The following is a 17,085-nucleotide window of genomic DNA, read 5'->3' as shown; positions in this document are numbered from 1 at the left end:
TATCTTGAGAGTGTATCATACAAGATAATGGAGAGATTGAACAGGATGTAAATCATAGGATCCAAGCAGGTTGGTCAAAATGGCAGAGTGCATCTGGTTTTATATGCGACAAAAAAGTGTCTTTAAAACTTAAAGGTAAATTCTATCGCACTGCTATAAGACCGGCTACGCTTTATGGTACGGAGTGTTGGGCGGCTAAAGGAGAGCACGAACATAAGCTGAGTGTGACAAAGATAAAGATATTGAGATGGATGAGTGGTCATACGCGATTGGATAAAATAAGAAACGAAGATATAAGGGAGAGAGTTGGAGTAGCACCCATTGTGGAAAAGATGGTTGAATCGCGTCTCAAGTGGTTTGGACATGTGAGAAGAAGACCGATAGAACATCCAGTCAGGAGGGTGGATGAGATGGAAGATGGACAAGGGGCGAAAGGCAGAGGAAGATCTAAGAAGACCATCCATGAGGTGGTCAAACGAGATCTACATGTAAACGGTCTCTCTATAGACATGATACATGACAGAGCACAATGACGTCGTTTGATTCATGTAGCCGACCCCACTTAGTGGGACAAGGCTTTGTTGTTGTTATGGTTGGATATTCCTAATGTAATGTATGTAAAGTTAGTTTTTTAGAAGAAACTCGATTTTTGATTGAGCAATTGCTTCCAAGGAGATTTACCAGCCAAGTTCAAATTCTATCCCCTCCATATTTTTTACGTCTGCAAGAAAATCTTTGAAGTAGAGTATATAATGAGATTGAGTTTTCTTAATTTAGGTTTAGTTTTCAAAGATTGTTTTAGACTTGGAGATGCAATTTCAAATATTGGTAATTGTGTTTTTTTTTTAACTTTTTATAATAAAAAATAATTTTTAACATATTGTGTTTTTTTTTTCAGAAATTACTAGCTTTTTGATGCGTCAAATTAATTTAGCATTAATTAAAAAATTGTTTTTCTTATTTTAAAGCAGATCAATCCTATCATTATTACTGTTAAATGAATGCACAATTATAATTGACAATACTTTACGTAATCATAATATTTTTTATTATAATAATAATTATTTTTATTATACTACTATTTGCATGAATGCATTATTAAAAAAAATTATCATATATTAATTAGACTATTTACTAATTAGTCTAATTTTTTATTAGACACAATCAATTAGTATACAAGTCATGTCTTTAATAATTATTTATAAAAATTACTGATATTAATGAAGATTACCATGATTTATGAAGATTACAAATTTATGCATATGATGATATTAATAATAAAGAATAAAAATATCATTGAATATTGTCAATTCGAGGTGGTATTTTATAGATGTAGTGCATTGTAAATGATTGCACAAAGGACAATTATGCTGTCTGTAACATTAGACAAAAAAAATAAGTTTATATAAAAATAATAATCAAATTATCAAAAAATAATAGAATGGCTTCATAAAAAATGTAACTTGTATTTTAAAAGGGTCAACTTCGATGAAAAACGAAACATATATTCTTATTCTATGAAGTAGTTATAAAAAAATAACAAATAAAAAATTTAAACTAAATGCTTTGACTCTTAAATTTAAACTCGTGAACCACAAAAAAAATACTATATATACCCGTGCATAATAGAGAATATTAACAAATCTATTAATGTTAATATCATTTATGACTAATTATTATATTTGATTAATTTTTTCCCACAGTATCTCCCGATTTGGCAGGCCAATGACTAATCTGTCGTGTATCAGAGCTCTATTTAAAGTTTGTCGTAGGACAATGGGTTGCTGCATGCACAAGATGGGATTCGAACCCCAACACTTGCTTAAGCAAACTAATGAGCTAACCACTAGACCAACCTAATTTGGTTTGATTAAAAATTATATTATAACAATTAAAAATTAGAATAATTGACAATTAATATAATTATAATGATTAAAAATATTAATGATAGGCAATTAATATAATTATGTATTAAATACTACTTTTTATATAATTATATAAAAAATATTTTTTATAAAATAAATTGAGAAGAGAGATGTACGCATACTAACACCAAAACGTGTCATGTATGTTAGTATTATTGACATCAGAAAACTATCCGTTATAGAATAATATAATGATGATGATAAAAATAAATAAGTAAATAAAGAAAGTTAATAAAAAAACCTATAAAATAAAAAATAGTAGAATAAGTATTTGTTTGGATGTCATTGCGCTTGTTTGGGCGTAGGGGTGGCAAAACGGGTCTAACTCGTCGGGTCGATCCGCTAAACCCGCTAAAAAGGCGGGTCGGGCTAGGATTTGGAGCTCGCCAAATTTAAAAAATCCGCCAAATTAAAAAAATCCGCCAAATTCGCACCACCAAATTGGCGGGTTTTGGCGGGGCGGGGCGGGCCAATTCGCCGGGCCGAAGATATTTTTTTCCCTTTTTTTATTAAATAAAAGAGTGATTACTATTATAAAATTAATAATTATAGAATTTTTAAACACTTTTTTTTATTTTTTGTTTATATTCTTCTTTTAGTTATTAACTTTATTTATTTTATTTTACAATTTCATATATATGTTCAAATTATGTGACTTATTTTTTAAAATAAAGATGATTCTATTGACAAATATTATTTTGAACAATTTTATTGAAGTTAAAAATTAAAAAAAAAATAATGAAAAAATTATATTATAATTTAATTATTTTTTATTTGTATTTAATTTTTTAATTATTATTTTTTGGTTAATTATAATGAATTTTATTTTTCAAAAAAAAAAAAAAACAAAGTCAAGCGGGCTAGCCCGCCAATCCGCCATAAAGTGGGGCGGGCTAGCATTTTAAACCTATTTTAGTTGGCGGGGCGGGTTGGGCGGGCCGGCCCGCTTTGCCACCCCTATTTGGGCGTAATTAAATTGATAAAAAGATTTTTTTAAATAATTTTTTTAGTGTGTTTGGTAAATTTATAATGGTAAAAGTAAAAGTACTAGAAAAATAAAAAAATAAGAAGGGACAAAAATATACTTGAAAGTTCACACGGTGGACACGATTATACTTGAATCATTTAATGAGTTACGCGTGCACATTATTTATACACTTCGGCGGACACATTCACTCTTCCACCCATCGGCGTGTGGCTTCATTAGTTTGAGCAGACATCTGGGAGTTTTTGGTCCTTGCTGGCAACGTTAGTTTGAGTGAGGTGTCTCCTTGGTACCAACTCAAAATAAACTATTTAATTTTATGATTAAATTATTAAAGAAAATTAATTAGAAACTGATGAGTTTGGAAAACTCCAAATTAAGATGTTGATCAAACATTATTAAAATAGTAATTAAAAATTATTAAATTGATTTATGCTTCAAATATGTTGAATTAATAATTTCTATGTTACATGCAGATTTTGGTGATTGGGCTTAATGCAACTTAAAACCCAACAATGTTGGCAAAAATAATCAGCCTAGTGCAAAAAATGTTCTTATAATATGTGGCTGAATTATTTTATTAGACAACATAAATTGGGCCAAGAAATTTTGGTGCAGCCCAAAATTATTGTGATTAAAACACCAACATTATGGTTTGAATTAAAAGAAGGAAAAAAGCAAGGTTGCATGCTTTCACACGGATGTCACTCTCCGCTTTGATGGATTTCAAATTCATTTAACTAGCTTTAATTGCCTTGATAACATGAAAGAGAAAGTGCAAGTGATTTGATGGCATTAAATGAGCTTTACACGTTACTAAGCAAAAAGTATGAAAAGTTGGTTTTAATTGATTTTAATTGATTCCACTCATTACTTCCAAAGCTTTTCTCTTCTCTTCTCTCTCTTCTCTCTCTTCAGATTCAGTCACATCCATCAGAGGAAGATGGAAGGAAGAACAAGCTATCAGATGAAAGAAGAAGAAGCTAGAAGCAAGGAAAGGGCTAAGGTGATGATGTCCTTAGTAAAAAAAAGATTTACAATATGGTGTGACTGAGATCTTTGCCACTTATGGTAAGATGTGGTGAAGAAGTCTCAGAATCACCATGCCTAAAATGGGTGGAAGATCCAATTCGGTCAGAGAAGAAGATCCCTGGGGTATGGCTCGTCTCTACTTTTGTTTATCCATCACAGGAGATAGCTACTGTAGCTACGTGGGGAAGAAGCAGAAGATAGAGCAGGAGGAGCTGTCAAGGATCAAGGGTTCATCAAAGGTCAGAAATCCTTCTTGGAGACCAAGTCAAGATGGAAGGCTCAGATTGATGAAGTTTGAAATGTTGGGATGAGGAAGAGGTAATTGCATGTTGGTTTTTGCATTCGGTTCCCTCTCTCCTCTCTCTGTTCTAACCGGTTTAGTGTTGAAGAAGAAGAAGATTAGCTCGGTTGGACCGGTTTCAACCTTGGAAGCTTCCTCTTCTATAATAAGGGTACACAGCCAAGGCTTGAAGCAAGGAGAAAGGAGTGTAAGCACAAAGTTCTCATAGCTACCCAAGCTAACAGAAGTTATTCTCCTTCAATGCTTTTCATGTTGTATTTTTCTGTTTAGTTTTGTTTGTCTTGAGTCTCATGAAAAAAGGTAAACAGTGAGGTTTGTATGAAAAAGTCATAGAGCAAAAAAAGGCAGAGTATACAAAATTAAAAGAAAAAAGCCATAGATGTCCTAGAGGTCCTTTGTACATCTGTGTTGTATTTCATGGTTCTGTGGGAATCCCCTTGCAAGTTGGGTTAGCACTTAGCAGTTGAAAGCTTAGCAGGTGACCAAATCAAGTTCAGAATTGGGGATAGATTTTGGACTTATCCCAGATAGGAAGGGTAGTTCCTAGAGAGAATTGGTGTCTGTAATCTGCTTGATTATAGTGAAATTCCATCATTGTTGTGATGGAGACTGGATGTAGGCTGCACTGCACTTAACAGCTGAACCAGGATACTTCTGGGTGTGATTCTCTCTTTTATTCTACTCAATTTCTGATTCTGTTCGTAGGAGACAAAATTAAAAAAATATCTCCCCACTGGTTGCGAGACAAAAAGAAAAAGTCTCTTGACTAGTGACGAGACAAAAAGAAGAAATATTTCCTAAAGCATTTTAAAAGGGCAGCAAGAGTTACTCAGGAAAAGGGGCTAAGATTCAACCCCTCTTCTCTTAGCCACTGATAACCATCAGAAACCCTCCATTAATTGAATTATGAAGTGTCAAGGTCATTTGTTATTCAACGTCAGAGAGTTTGCACGTTGAGAGAGTTATAGAGGCCTAACACAGAGGCAATGTCATTACTGTGAAGTTCTCGCTCGCTTGATCGTTGGAGGAGTTCTTTGCTAGTTTACTCAAAGAAGACAACCCATACCACAACAACGACGATCACGCACTGGAGTCAGCGATGATCAAAAGGTACTAACTTTTCTATTTCCGACTATACCGATTATGATCGAACATGCTATTAGCTTTTTGGTTAGTTACTAGTTAGTGATTGTCCCAAAAAATGAGGGTTTTTTGGGTTTAGTAGTGATTATGAGAGTTTTATTTTCTCCGTAGATGTCAAGTCACATCACACTCGTGTATCACCATAGGGGGAGGTTGGATAGAAATTCAAAAGGGGTTATAGTATATAGTAGAGGTCAAGTGTCATTAATACCCAGAATTAATGTGGATACGCTGAACTTTTTTTTCATAGAGGGGTTATTCAAGGATTTAGGATATATGCATTGGAAGGATTTTAACTAGGGAAATCCTGATGCAGGAAGTGGTATTGCTCTTAAGCTACTTAGGCTTGATAGGGATGTGGTGAACATGTATAAAGATGTAATTAGAAATAATGATAGGGTGGTACATGTGTATTGGGAGCACACTGTAGACATTTCAACTGAGGTTGAGATGGTTGACGTAGATGCAGAAGAGGTGCCTATCTCCGAAACGGAACCATCCAATGCGAATGCAAATACAGTAAACAAATCATCCAGTGGGAGGACGAAGAAGAGGGCATAAAGGACTCTAACCCCAACCAGGATTCTGAGACCAAGAAAACTAACAAATACAGGAGGCCAGAATTCATCGCAGACTAAGAAACATCAACCCTGTACCAAGTAAAGAATTTTGGGATAAGGCTGAAAGATATCTCCCACTGCCTTCTCATTACAAGACACTTATTGGCAAACCAACAAAAAAGAGAAGAAATGAGAGAAATCAAGCAAGACCGACATCAAACCCACACAAACTTAAAAGGAGATATAGAACAATTATTTGCAAGTACTGTAGTGAGGTATGAATGTGTTGTTTTATGTATTGATATTGAACTCACTTATAATGTTATATTTACACTAAGACATATTTATATATTGTAGAGTGGCCACAATAGTAGGAGTTGTTAAAGGAAGCTTGATAATATGGCTGATGAGGTAGCAGCTACGGAAGCAGAGGAAGCTACTGCTGCAACTGAAAACTAAAACCAATAGCAACCTGCATAGCCACCGCCGCCACAAGAAAACCCTCCAACTAATGCATCCCACCAACAGAACCCTAATCATGGCTCCAAGACCCAAATCTAACCCTATGGTCGCAAATGAAACAATAAATGCTGCAAGTCCAACTATAAAAGGGAGGTTTGAACAGTTCATACCAACCCCAAATCTAAGACAACAACCTAAGCTTGGCCCAAGACCATCAAAACTAGTCTTAAGAAGAATTTTTGGGAGAACCACTGGCCCAGCTGCACCAACTAACCAAGTTGGCCCAAGTGGAGGTAGGACCATGTAAGGATCTGCAACAAAGACATAGGACCCAGTATGAAGGCTGTTGTGCATGTTTTGTTTTTTGATTATTAGGCTATTTGAACAACTTATGGATAAGGCTGTTTAGTTTATTGTAATATAGAAGTGACTTTGCCTCTTAATTAGATATTTCTGCCTTGTTTGGAAACTCAATGATTAATGTCACTACTATGACTATTTTGTTATTATAATGAAGCAGAGACTTCTAAATAAGTTCTTGTGTATTATTAGTGATTACAATGACAATGAATTGCTTGGTTATGAGTCACAGTTAGTATGTTAAAGTTGACAATTGTTTGTTTTGTCCTTAATTTGCATTACACAGGTTTACACTTCTTTGTTTTGTCAATGGTTGATGTTACACAGATTACAATATGGAATTTACAAGAAAATAGAGCTTTTTTTTTTCATTTATTCAATGCAAGTTTGAAAATGATTACACATGATCCTCACTTCTGAGCATATATAATAAAAATTCATAATGCACAAAATTCTAACCCTCGAACAAATGCCCATAACTATATTCTTAATACACTTTATTTCACCACTAATCTGATTAACTGTCTTTTGTAATTTTTGCACATCTTCTTCTACCTTTGTTGCACCCTTTGTAAGCTCAATCATCTTCTAGTATGATTGTTTTCATGGCCTTTCTTCAGATGCAATCTCTGTCCCCACGTTTTTTGTTTGTCCTTCAACTTCGTCCAGCCAAACAAAATACTTACATCGATGTTCAACACTCTGAAAATTTGACACAACAATCGGAAGAGATACAAAAGAAAAGAAATAGATGAAACCCTAATTCCAGTAAAAAAAAAAAGCAACACAATTTCAAAACTTACCTCCTACAGAGGACATCGCAGAAACAATCTGTTTAGATTTTAGTCTGTTCCAGACTTCAGTACCACAGCTTCAATCCCGTGCAAACACTTGCCATTGTTGTAGTCAAATTTCTTCTTCTTCTTCCTCAATAACGAAAATCCGCTACCAACAGCGCTGCCACAATTTAGGGATAACGAGCTCGATTTTTTCTGGAGTGAACCCACGTTCTTAGTTATCCGTTAGGATTTCAACTCTTCTTTCTGAAGATAAAAGAGATGGAGGGTTTCTAATTATTTTTTTAATAATTTAATCATAAAATTAAATGGTTTATTTTGAGTTGGCACCAAAGGGACACCTCACTCAAACTAACGTTGCCAGTAAGGACCAAAGATCCCAACTGTCCACTCAAACTAACGAAGCCACACGCCGATGGCCGAAAGGTGAATGTGTCTGCCGGAGTGTATAAATACTGTGCACGTGTGACTCATTAAATGATTCAAGTGTAATGTGTCCACCGTGTGAACTTTCAGATGTATTTTTGTCCCTTCTTCCAATAAAAAACATCTTTTTTGAGAAGTTACAATTTACATCATTTTTTAAAAGATCTTTTTTTCTTAAAAAATTTAAAAGATCTTCCCAACTGTCCACTCAAACTAACGAAGCCACACGCCGATGGCCGGAAGGGTGAATGTGTCTGCCGGAGTGTATAAATACTGTGCACGTGTGACTCATTAAATGATTCAAGTGTAATGTGTCCATTGTGTGAACTTTCAGGTGTATTTTTGTCCCTTCTTCCAATAAAAAACATCTTTTTTGAGAAGTTACAATTTACATCATTTTTTAAAAGATTTTTTTTCTTAAAATTTTTTTTTTCACTTAATAAATGAACAAAAAGTACTTTTATCTTATTTTATCCAAACATAATTAATAGATAAAAAGATATTTTTACATGAGATATCCAAACATAAAATCATATTTTTTTTGTAAAAGATCTTTTTTTTTTAATTTTTTTTTTAAAATGACGTCCAAATAAGCCCTTTTTTTTACCAAAGTTAGAGAGACTTGAACCCACAACCTCTAAATGAATATGAAGAGACTATGCCATTTGAATTATAACTCATTGACAAACAAGCCCATTAAATTGATTAAAAAGACCTTTTTCATTGAAAAAATGTATTTTTTATTTTTAGCGTATTTGATAAATTTCTAATAATAAAAATAAAAGCACTAGAAAAATATAATTTTTTAAAAGATATTTAAAAAAAATATTTTTCATATAATAAATAAACAAAAAAATATTTTTATACTGTTATACTCTAACATAATTAATAAATAAAAAAAAATTAGATAAGATATTTAAATATAAAATTATTTTTATTTTTTTATAAATTTTTTTAAAAAATAAAAAAGTTAAAAAAAAAAAAAACTCCCTCAAAAAGATCCTTAAAAAAGTGATAATATAATCGCCATTTAATTTAATTTATCATCTTAAATCTTAATCACGTATAAAAACTATAAAGTGACCAAATTCTTAAGTCTCCTTTCCTCGCTAATAACTTGTTTGTTGGTTAATAGGCAAAAGTGCCCAAGACCGTCAAATTAACAATTACCCTCCCTTAAACCCTACGCCAGAACCTTCACCTGAATTGTCTAAACCTCTTCTTTCTCTCTTTCTCCACCATCCCAACTTTCTCTGCAATTTCCCGTCTCAAAATCTCTAATCTGCTGCTGCCATGGCTAATTCATTGAACAACAACGACAACGACAACAAGAGTCAGAACACGCGCCTCTACAACCCTTACCATGACCTCAAAGTCCCAATCCAGAATCTCTACAACCTCCCAACTTCGCCGGAGAATCTCTTCCCCGAACTGGTCAATAGGACCTACCGTCCCTGGAACGAAAAACTCACCTACTACACCGGCATCGCCTGCCTCACCGGCGCCGTTGGCGGCGGCATAAGTGGCACCCTCGAGGGCATCAGGGCCGCTGAGCGAGGAGACTCGTTTAAGATTCGGGTCAACCGAGTCCTCAATTCTGGGATTCAGAGGGGGCGCAGGCTCGGAAACTCGCTCGGATCGTTGGGCTTAATCTTCTCCGTCACGGAGAGTACGATCCAGTATTTCACTGACAGGGATGACATGGTTAATAGCGCCGCCGCTGGGCTCGCCACTGGTGCTCTGTATAAGGCGGCGGCGGGGCCAAGGTCGGCGGCGATTGCGGGAGTCCTCGGTGGGATCGCAGCAGCTGCTACTGTAGCCGGGAAGCAGGCTCTGAGGAGATACGTTCCAATATAGGGATAGGTTTGATCTTCATAGGAATGAAATTGGAGATATTGGAAACATTAGGGTTTAGTGTTTTGGCCCTTTTTTTTTTTTTTTTTTCTTTATCTCTTTTCTCTAGTTACTAGCTGCATACTTTGACGTTGGCATTTAGCTGCTTGTTATTGATTAACATTTAGTAAATGTTGAAATTAGCCCTTCAATCTTACATGGGATATCAAATTATTCTTTTAAATATCATGTTGAGAGATTATTGTTGATAAAGTTCTTGTTTGACTAATCATTTTGGATAGATTTAACTTCTAAATTGGTTCCAAGGTCGGACACTTTGGTCTCCTAAGTATATGCATTCATAAATCTTATACACTGGACTCATTTTTATGCTTACGCAGTTTGTGTAGACAATCACCATCAATCTACTAATAGGAATAGGAATAAGGAAATTCTTGTGATCATTATGGATTTAAGCCAGCCGCTATGATTTTCTTTTTCATGCATGATTACTTATACTTGATGTACAACACAGTTGTGCTGTTGTTTTGAATTCAATGCTTCACATAATAAGTGTTTTACTTCTAAATTGGGTTTGACAGGGGTGACAGGTGAAAGATTTTGTCACCAAAGAAGAAGCCCAATCGACGATTCGATGAAATACGATGCTAATATTTTTCACCTGCAAACATGAGTGTCTTACATTGCAAGTTCTTCAGATCCTCGGTGAGATCCTGCCTTCTGCAAGTTCATGTAAAAGAAATTATAATTTGCTAAGTTTTCTGTCAGTCATAATATATGGAAAATCTTTTGATATCTTTCATTACACATGCTACATTATAAAATGTATTACATTGGAGGCAACAACAAAAAGCAAAGGAAAAACATCACTTGTTAGTAAATAACACAATATAACTTACACATTAATTGCTTGAAGAAAATGCATAACATTCAAGCTTTGCCTTCCATCCAGAAGCTGTAATTATATTTCAAAGAGGATCCATGTTACACACCTTGAATCAATAGAAGCTTCTAATTCTGACCCTAAAGCAAGAAAAATTCAGCCACTACCCTTCTATTATAGGAAGAGGAAAAGAATTGAGGGAAACATGGGAAGAAGTGACAAGGGGAATAATTTCGTAACTAACCACCTGCATGTCACAGAGGGTGAGGGTCGCGCGCAAGAGGCGGGGGTGATCTCACATGATTTGGAGAGAGAGTAGGAAGGGAATATAAGGAGCAGTAGAGTAGAGGGAAGGATAGAAAAATAGTGAGAATTGAGAATAGGCTTAGGAGGGAGGCTGACTCTATTTCAGCCATTGTATTTTTTTTCATCACTTGCTATTTCTGTCAATCATACAGCAACGAGGGAAGATCATTCTAGTCTACTCCTCTTTCCACCTATATTCTGTTTTTCTGAATTGTCATTGCAGATACCGGTTGTTACAATCCACATGTCAGGATTGTACAAAGAACTATGTTTATGTGCTCAAGGGTGAAGGTGAAGCATATATGAAAATGTTTTTTCTAAAAAGTTAGGATTATGTCTGATTCCCCTGGACACTGCCCTTAAGACATGTTAGGAATATTGTCACATGTCGAAATGATTCAAGCTTCGCAACAGAAAAAGATAAAGAAAATGGCATACCCTGCTGAAGTAACGCTGCAGAAGGCATTCCTTAAGTAAGCTGCACATGCTGTAGAAGTATAGTAAATTCATTAAGACTTGCACAAATTGATATAGAAAAACCTTAGGCAGCAATTTTTTGTCTTCTCCCTTTTGTTTTAGATCTTTGAGGTTTCTTAATACTATGGAAGACACCATGTCTACTGCAGTTTTTAAATTGCTTTGCTCAGTTGCTGTTGATTACATGAGTATCCTTGCCAGTTATAAGGTTACCAAGTTCCTTTACATTGAGATGCTATAGATGTATTCTTTTACTAGTTTTAGTGCATGACAATAATTGCCAACATATTTTTGTAGTGAAAATAATGGAGGAATATGTTCTCAAGGTTCACTGGGAGAAACTAAATCTTTATGCTAAGACAAAGCGCAAATAAATGATGCTCTACATATCTAAAGAAATTGTCTCATCTGCCAAATATAATTTTGTATTTGTGTCAATATTTCAATATCTTGTCCTTATAAACAAATGTAACGTTAGGGTTAAATTTAGTAATTAATTCTTTGCATATCTTATGAACTACATGGTTGGTACCCATAAAAATTTATACTAAGATCAATTTGGGCAAACTCAACTCAGACAAGTAAGCTTATTGCTCCAAAATAAATAATGTGGAGAGTAAATATCAAACAAAAAATATACAAAAAGCTCTGCCAACAAATAAAAAAGGTGATTGTTACGGTATAAATTGCATAAAATTTCTTTATGCGTAGAAAATACGTGTCGTGCTTTAAGATTGTGTACGTATGAGAAATACGTGAGGGTATTAAAAAATGAGATTCACGCATTATTGAAAATTGATTCTTACAGGAGACAAAGTCAGTGGTATTTCAGTTGGATATAGAGTGTGTTAGTTAGTTAATAGTGTGTGTTTATTTTATAATTAACTAACTAACACATCTTATACCCAACTAAAATACCACAGATTTTATCTCCTACAAAAACTAATTCCCAATGATGCATGGGTTTCATTTCTCAATACCCTCACATATTTCTCATTCGTGCACAATCTAATAGTAATATAGTATGACACGTGCTTTTTTTTTTTTTGGTGAACAACCAAGAGAAAAAACAAAAGAGCAGAAAAGAAAAAGAAAAGAAATCAGGTTCTTAACAGCAAGAGAGGACAAACCACCTCTGGTGGCTGGTGCCAAAGGTGAACCTCATCAGCTCCGCTACCTCCAGATCCCATCTTTGCCAACCGATCTGCCACGACATTAGCTTCTCTCGGGATAAGCTCAAAACGAATATCCCAATCCCTTCTTAACTTCAAGTCAAAGATCAGTTGTATCACTTCTTTTTCAAGATGCCAGAGTGGAACTTGCCAACTAGTCACTAGCTCAAAAGCTGATGCGCAATCTGTCTCACAGACAACAAGCTTAAGACCCGCATCCCAAGCCCAAGCCAAACCTTTCCATATACTCCACAACTTCATCTTGATGACACTAGATCCAAAGGAATTTCCTGAGCATCCCATTACCCATTGACTGGAGCTATCGCGAATTACCCATCCAAAACCAGCACAATCACTCCCATCACAATTTAACTTCCAAGCACCAGGTTCTGGCGGAGACCAAGACAGAGATTTTAATCCCTGGATGCAACACACTCGATTCTGAGTTGTATATTCAAAATCCACCATGCACCTGCGAGCCTTGTATGCAATTGACCCAGCATATCCAAAAATTCCCTGAAAATTACCCATATTTCTGTCTTGCCAAATTGACCATATTATAGCTGCAAATTTGGAACAACTTTCATTGAGGAGGCCATGCTTGAACCAATCATGCACCTCGTGAGAGTCAAAGAAACACACATCAGAAAAACCTAGAGAAACCCAAACTGATCGCACCACTTCACAATCCCGAAAACAATGAAGAATTGTCTCCGGAAGTTGATTGCAACGTGTACATAAGGATGAGGAGGAGAGATGTCGCCGAAAACGCAGATATTGAGTTGGTACAGCATCATGAAGGCAAAGCCACACTAGGAGCCTCAACTTTTCAGGGACCCGCGCCTTCCAAAGCCAAAGCCAATTGATATTCCTATCCCAATTCAACTTATTCTGAATTAACCATAAATATCCTTGTTTAGCAGAGTAAAGAGTGTGCTCCCAACTCCAACCCAAATCACGACCAGAAGCCGAAATATGTACCAAACTAAGAATGTCTTCCCTTAAGTCCATAGGAATAAAAGAGTAAATCCTCTCCAAATGCCAAACTCCATCACGGTAAACATCATCAATGGTCAAAGCAGCCTCACAAATATCAAGAAATTCAACCCTCGCTCCTACTGGCCCAGAGTGCAACCAAGAGTCAAACCAGAAATTCTTAGAAAGAGCTCCCACTTCCCAAACAAACCCTTCCTTTAATACGGAAGCTGTGTGCACAATAGACTTCCATATATACGATGAAGAACCCATTGCTTTAACTGCAAATAGGTTTCTATTCTGGAGGTATTTTTGAAGCATAATCTTGACCCACAGTTTTTCTTGATTCATCAAAATTTGCCAAACTAGCTTTCCTAATAAAGAAAAATTGACCAACCGCGACTCCCGCAAAGCAAGACCTCCAAACTTTTTCGGAGTCGTCAAAACTCTCCAAGATGCTAAATGAAGACCACGGTGATTATGACTACCACACCAAATGAAACTTCTAGTGAACTTATCAATGTTAGAGCACACACCTGATGGAAAAAGGCTTACTTGCATCCTATAAATAGGTATATAAGATAAAACTGATTTAGCAAGGCAAATCCGACCAGCTTTATTAAGGAAGCGACCTTTCCAAGATGCTAGCCTATTAGTAAGCTTATCAACCACATCATTAAAATCAGCTTTAGTAACTCTGCCATGCTTGAGGGGGACACCAAGGTATTTTCCCAGAGAATTAGCAAATCGGATAGAAGAAATACTAGTGAAGAGATCCTTGCGTTGTCTAGAAACATTCATAGAACAGATAGCACGAGATTTGTCAAAATTCACCTTCATACCAGATGCTCTGCAAAAGGTGGCCATAGTGTCCAAAACATGAAGCACTTGAGATTTCTTCGCTTTGCAAAAAAGGATAAGGTCGTCTGCAAAAAGGAGATGGGAGATTACAGGACCTCCCCTAGACACAGTCACTGGTTTCCATCTACCAACCTCCACTTGCCTAGCAATGAGGCAACTCAACCTCTCCATACAAATAACAAATAAATAAGGAGACATCGGGTCTCCTTGCCTCAAACCCTTCTTTGGCTGAAAACCATCCAACCGGTTACCATTCCACATTAGAGAAAGGGAGGAAGACTTTACACATTTCATAATAAGAGAAACAACAGTACCTGGAAAGCCAAACATTAGGAGAGATTGCTCCAAAAACTCCCAGCTCACCCTGTCATAAGCCTTTTCTAGGTCAATTTTAAAAGCAAGAACACCTTTCTTTGATTTGGTTTTCTTCATAAAATGGAGAACTTTCTGGGCTACAATAATATTGTCTGGGGCACCCCTTCCAGGAATAAACCCTCCCTGCAGAGGACCAATGATATCTTGTAGAAAAGGTCGTAATCTCTCCACAACCACCTTAGTTATAATCTTGTAGATAACATTACAGAGGCTGATAGGACGAAACTCTTTCATGTGAGACGGGTTATCAACTTTAGGAATCAGCACCACCAAAGTGTCAAACAGAGCACTATCCAGATCAAACCCAGCGAAAGCCTTCTTAACAAGTTCCCATACCTCTGTACCAACCACTTCCCAATATTCCTTGAAGAAAAAAGCCTGAAAACCATCGGCACCTAGGGCCTTAAAAGAGTTCATGCCCATAACCACCTTCCTAACCTCTTCTTTAGAAACATTTCTTGTGAGACTTTCAATAGCCTCACGAGATAAAGAAGGTAATTCCTGATCCCCCATCACATCAAGTTCTACTTGTTCCACATTACAAAAAAGATCTCTATAAAATCCAATTGCACATTCTTCGAGTTCTTGCGGATCAGTACTCCATCTTCCATCCTCCAAAAATAACCCCTGAACCTTGTTACGTTCCTCCGCATAATGGTTTGCATATGAAAGAACTTAGTATTTCTATCTCCAAATCTGACCCAGTGCTCTCGGGATTTTTGATACCAAAACAACTCCTCTTGCATAAGCAGATTACTATATTCAGCCTGTAACTCCCTTTCTTCCTGTATGAGGGATAAAGCATCAACTCTCTCTATTCGCTGTTGGATACTGGTCACACGCCTCTCCAATTCCCTCTTTCTTTTAAAAATATTTTCAAAGACATCTCGGTTAAAGGCCAAAGCATCATCTCTGACCTGAGAAAGGCAACGAATAGGATTGGGTCTACCCTTGTCCCAAGCACCCCTGACCACCGACAAAAAACTTGGGTGATAAGACCAAGCTACTTGAAAACGGAAAGGTTTTACCCCGACTCTTCTATCATTACCTTGACATCGTATCATAATGGGACAGTGGTCAGAATGCATCCTCGCCAAATTCTCCACATAGCTTTCCGGAAAACGAAAACACCAAGCATCAGTAGCCACAGCCCTATCCAGCCTCTTCGAGATGAACCGATTACCCTGCATATGTCTGAACCAAGTGTACAAAGATCCATGGGCTCCCAAATCAATCAAACCACACTCATCTAGGAGAGCTCCAAACTGCTCTGCCCTTCGAGAGACAAAGTTCCCACCTTTAACCTCAGATGAAAGAAGGATCTCATTAAAATCCCCAATAGCTAATAAAGGACCTGAATAATTTCTAGAAAAATCTGTCAAAACCCTCCAAGCTTCTTCCCTTTTGCTAGGAACGGGACTTGCATAAATTGCTGCACATACCCAAGAAAAACCGCCATTCGAAAACTCAACACACACCACTTGCGAACTCGCTACCACGACATTGCAAGATACTCCGGGCCATGCAGAGAGCACCCAAATACCTCCACTATGCCCCTGAGATTCTTCAATATGAATAGGAGTATAACCTAATCTGTTCCAAAAGACAGCCATCTTTTGGAAAGCACAATGAGTCTCTAAAATGATAAAAACGTACGGATGAAAATTCTTTACCAATTGTTTCAGATGCACCCGAGCCAGCTTATTTCCAGCTCCTCTCACATTCCAAGCTATAATGTTTGCACAATCCATATTAATATTACTTGGAGTGAGACCCACACCTCAGATTATTTGAGGGTAGTGAACGGGGTCTCCACTGTAACCACACTGTGCCCATTCTCAACCGGAGAATTCTGAAGAGAATTAGGCCTTAATCTCTTTAAATTGCTTTTGAATGACGTTTTAGAAGTCCCCGCGCCTTGCGAATAAGCCCCTGCCCATTCTGAACCAGGTCCTTGCTTGCCACCCGTCACACCTTGAGCAGAGGTAAAACCTGACGAAGCTAATTTAAAGTTCCTCGCTTGTTTTAGCACTTGATTGCCCTTACTTATGTGTAAAGCTAATTCAACCACATTGATGCCTTTCATAGCAGGTTCTCCTTTAGCAACATAATTAGAAGATTTATCCACATAAACTTTTTTGGACTTATCCTGGTCATGCCTACCCAAAAAGACCTTCTTGCCCTTTGCCTT

General features: G+C 36.5%; 2 protein-coding genes across 2 annotated transcripts; one reads left to right on the top strand and one right to left on the bottom strand.

Annotated features, from left to right (window-relative positions):
• The first annotated feature begins 9,135 nt into the window (after positions 1-9,135).
• Positions 9,136-11,210, top strand: LOC112772460 (mitochondrial import inner membrane translocase subunit TIM23-3). Its single transcript, XM_025817408.3, has 2 exons — positions 9,136-9,854; positions 10,427-11,210. Exon 1 carries the CDS (start codon positions 9,285-9,287, stop codon positions 9,846-9,848), a length of 564 nt encoding a protein of 187 aa, XP_025673193.1. The 5' UTR covers positions 9,136-9,284; the 3' UTR covers positions 9,849-9,854; positions 10,427-11,210.
• Positions 11,211-15,418: 4,208 nt separating this feature from the next.
• LOC114925820 (uncharacterized) lies at positions 15,419-16,645 on the bottom strand. Its single transcript, XM_029294974.2, has one exon. It carries the CDS (start codon positions 16,643-16,645, stop codon positions 15,419-15,421), a length of 1,227 nt encoding a protein of 408 aa, XP_029150807.2.
• Between the last annotated feature and the right edge of the window lie 440 nt (positions 16,646-17,085).

The sequence above is a fragment of the Arachis hypogaea genome, chromosome 18 (genome assembly GCF_003086295.3).
Source record: "Arachis hypogaea cultivar Tifrunner chromosome 18, arahy.Tifrunner.gnm2.J5K5, whole genome shotgun sequence".
NCBI classification, from domain to species: Eukaryota; Viridiplantae; Streptophyta; class Magnoliopsida; order Fabales; family Fabaceae; genus Arachis; species Arachis hypogaea.
This window is presented reverse-complemented; position numbering and strand designations above follow the sequence as displayed.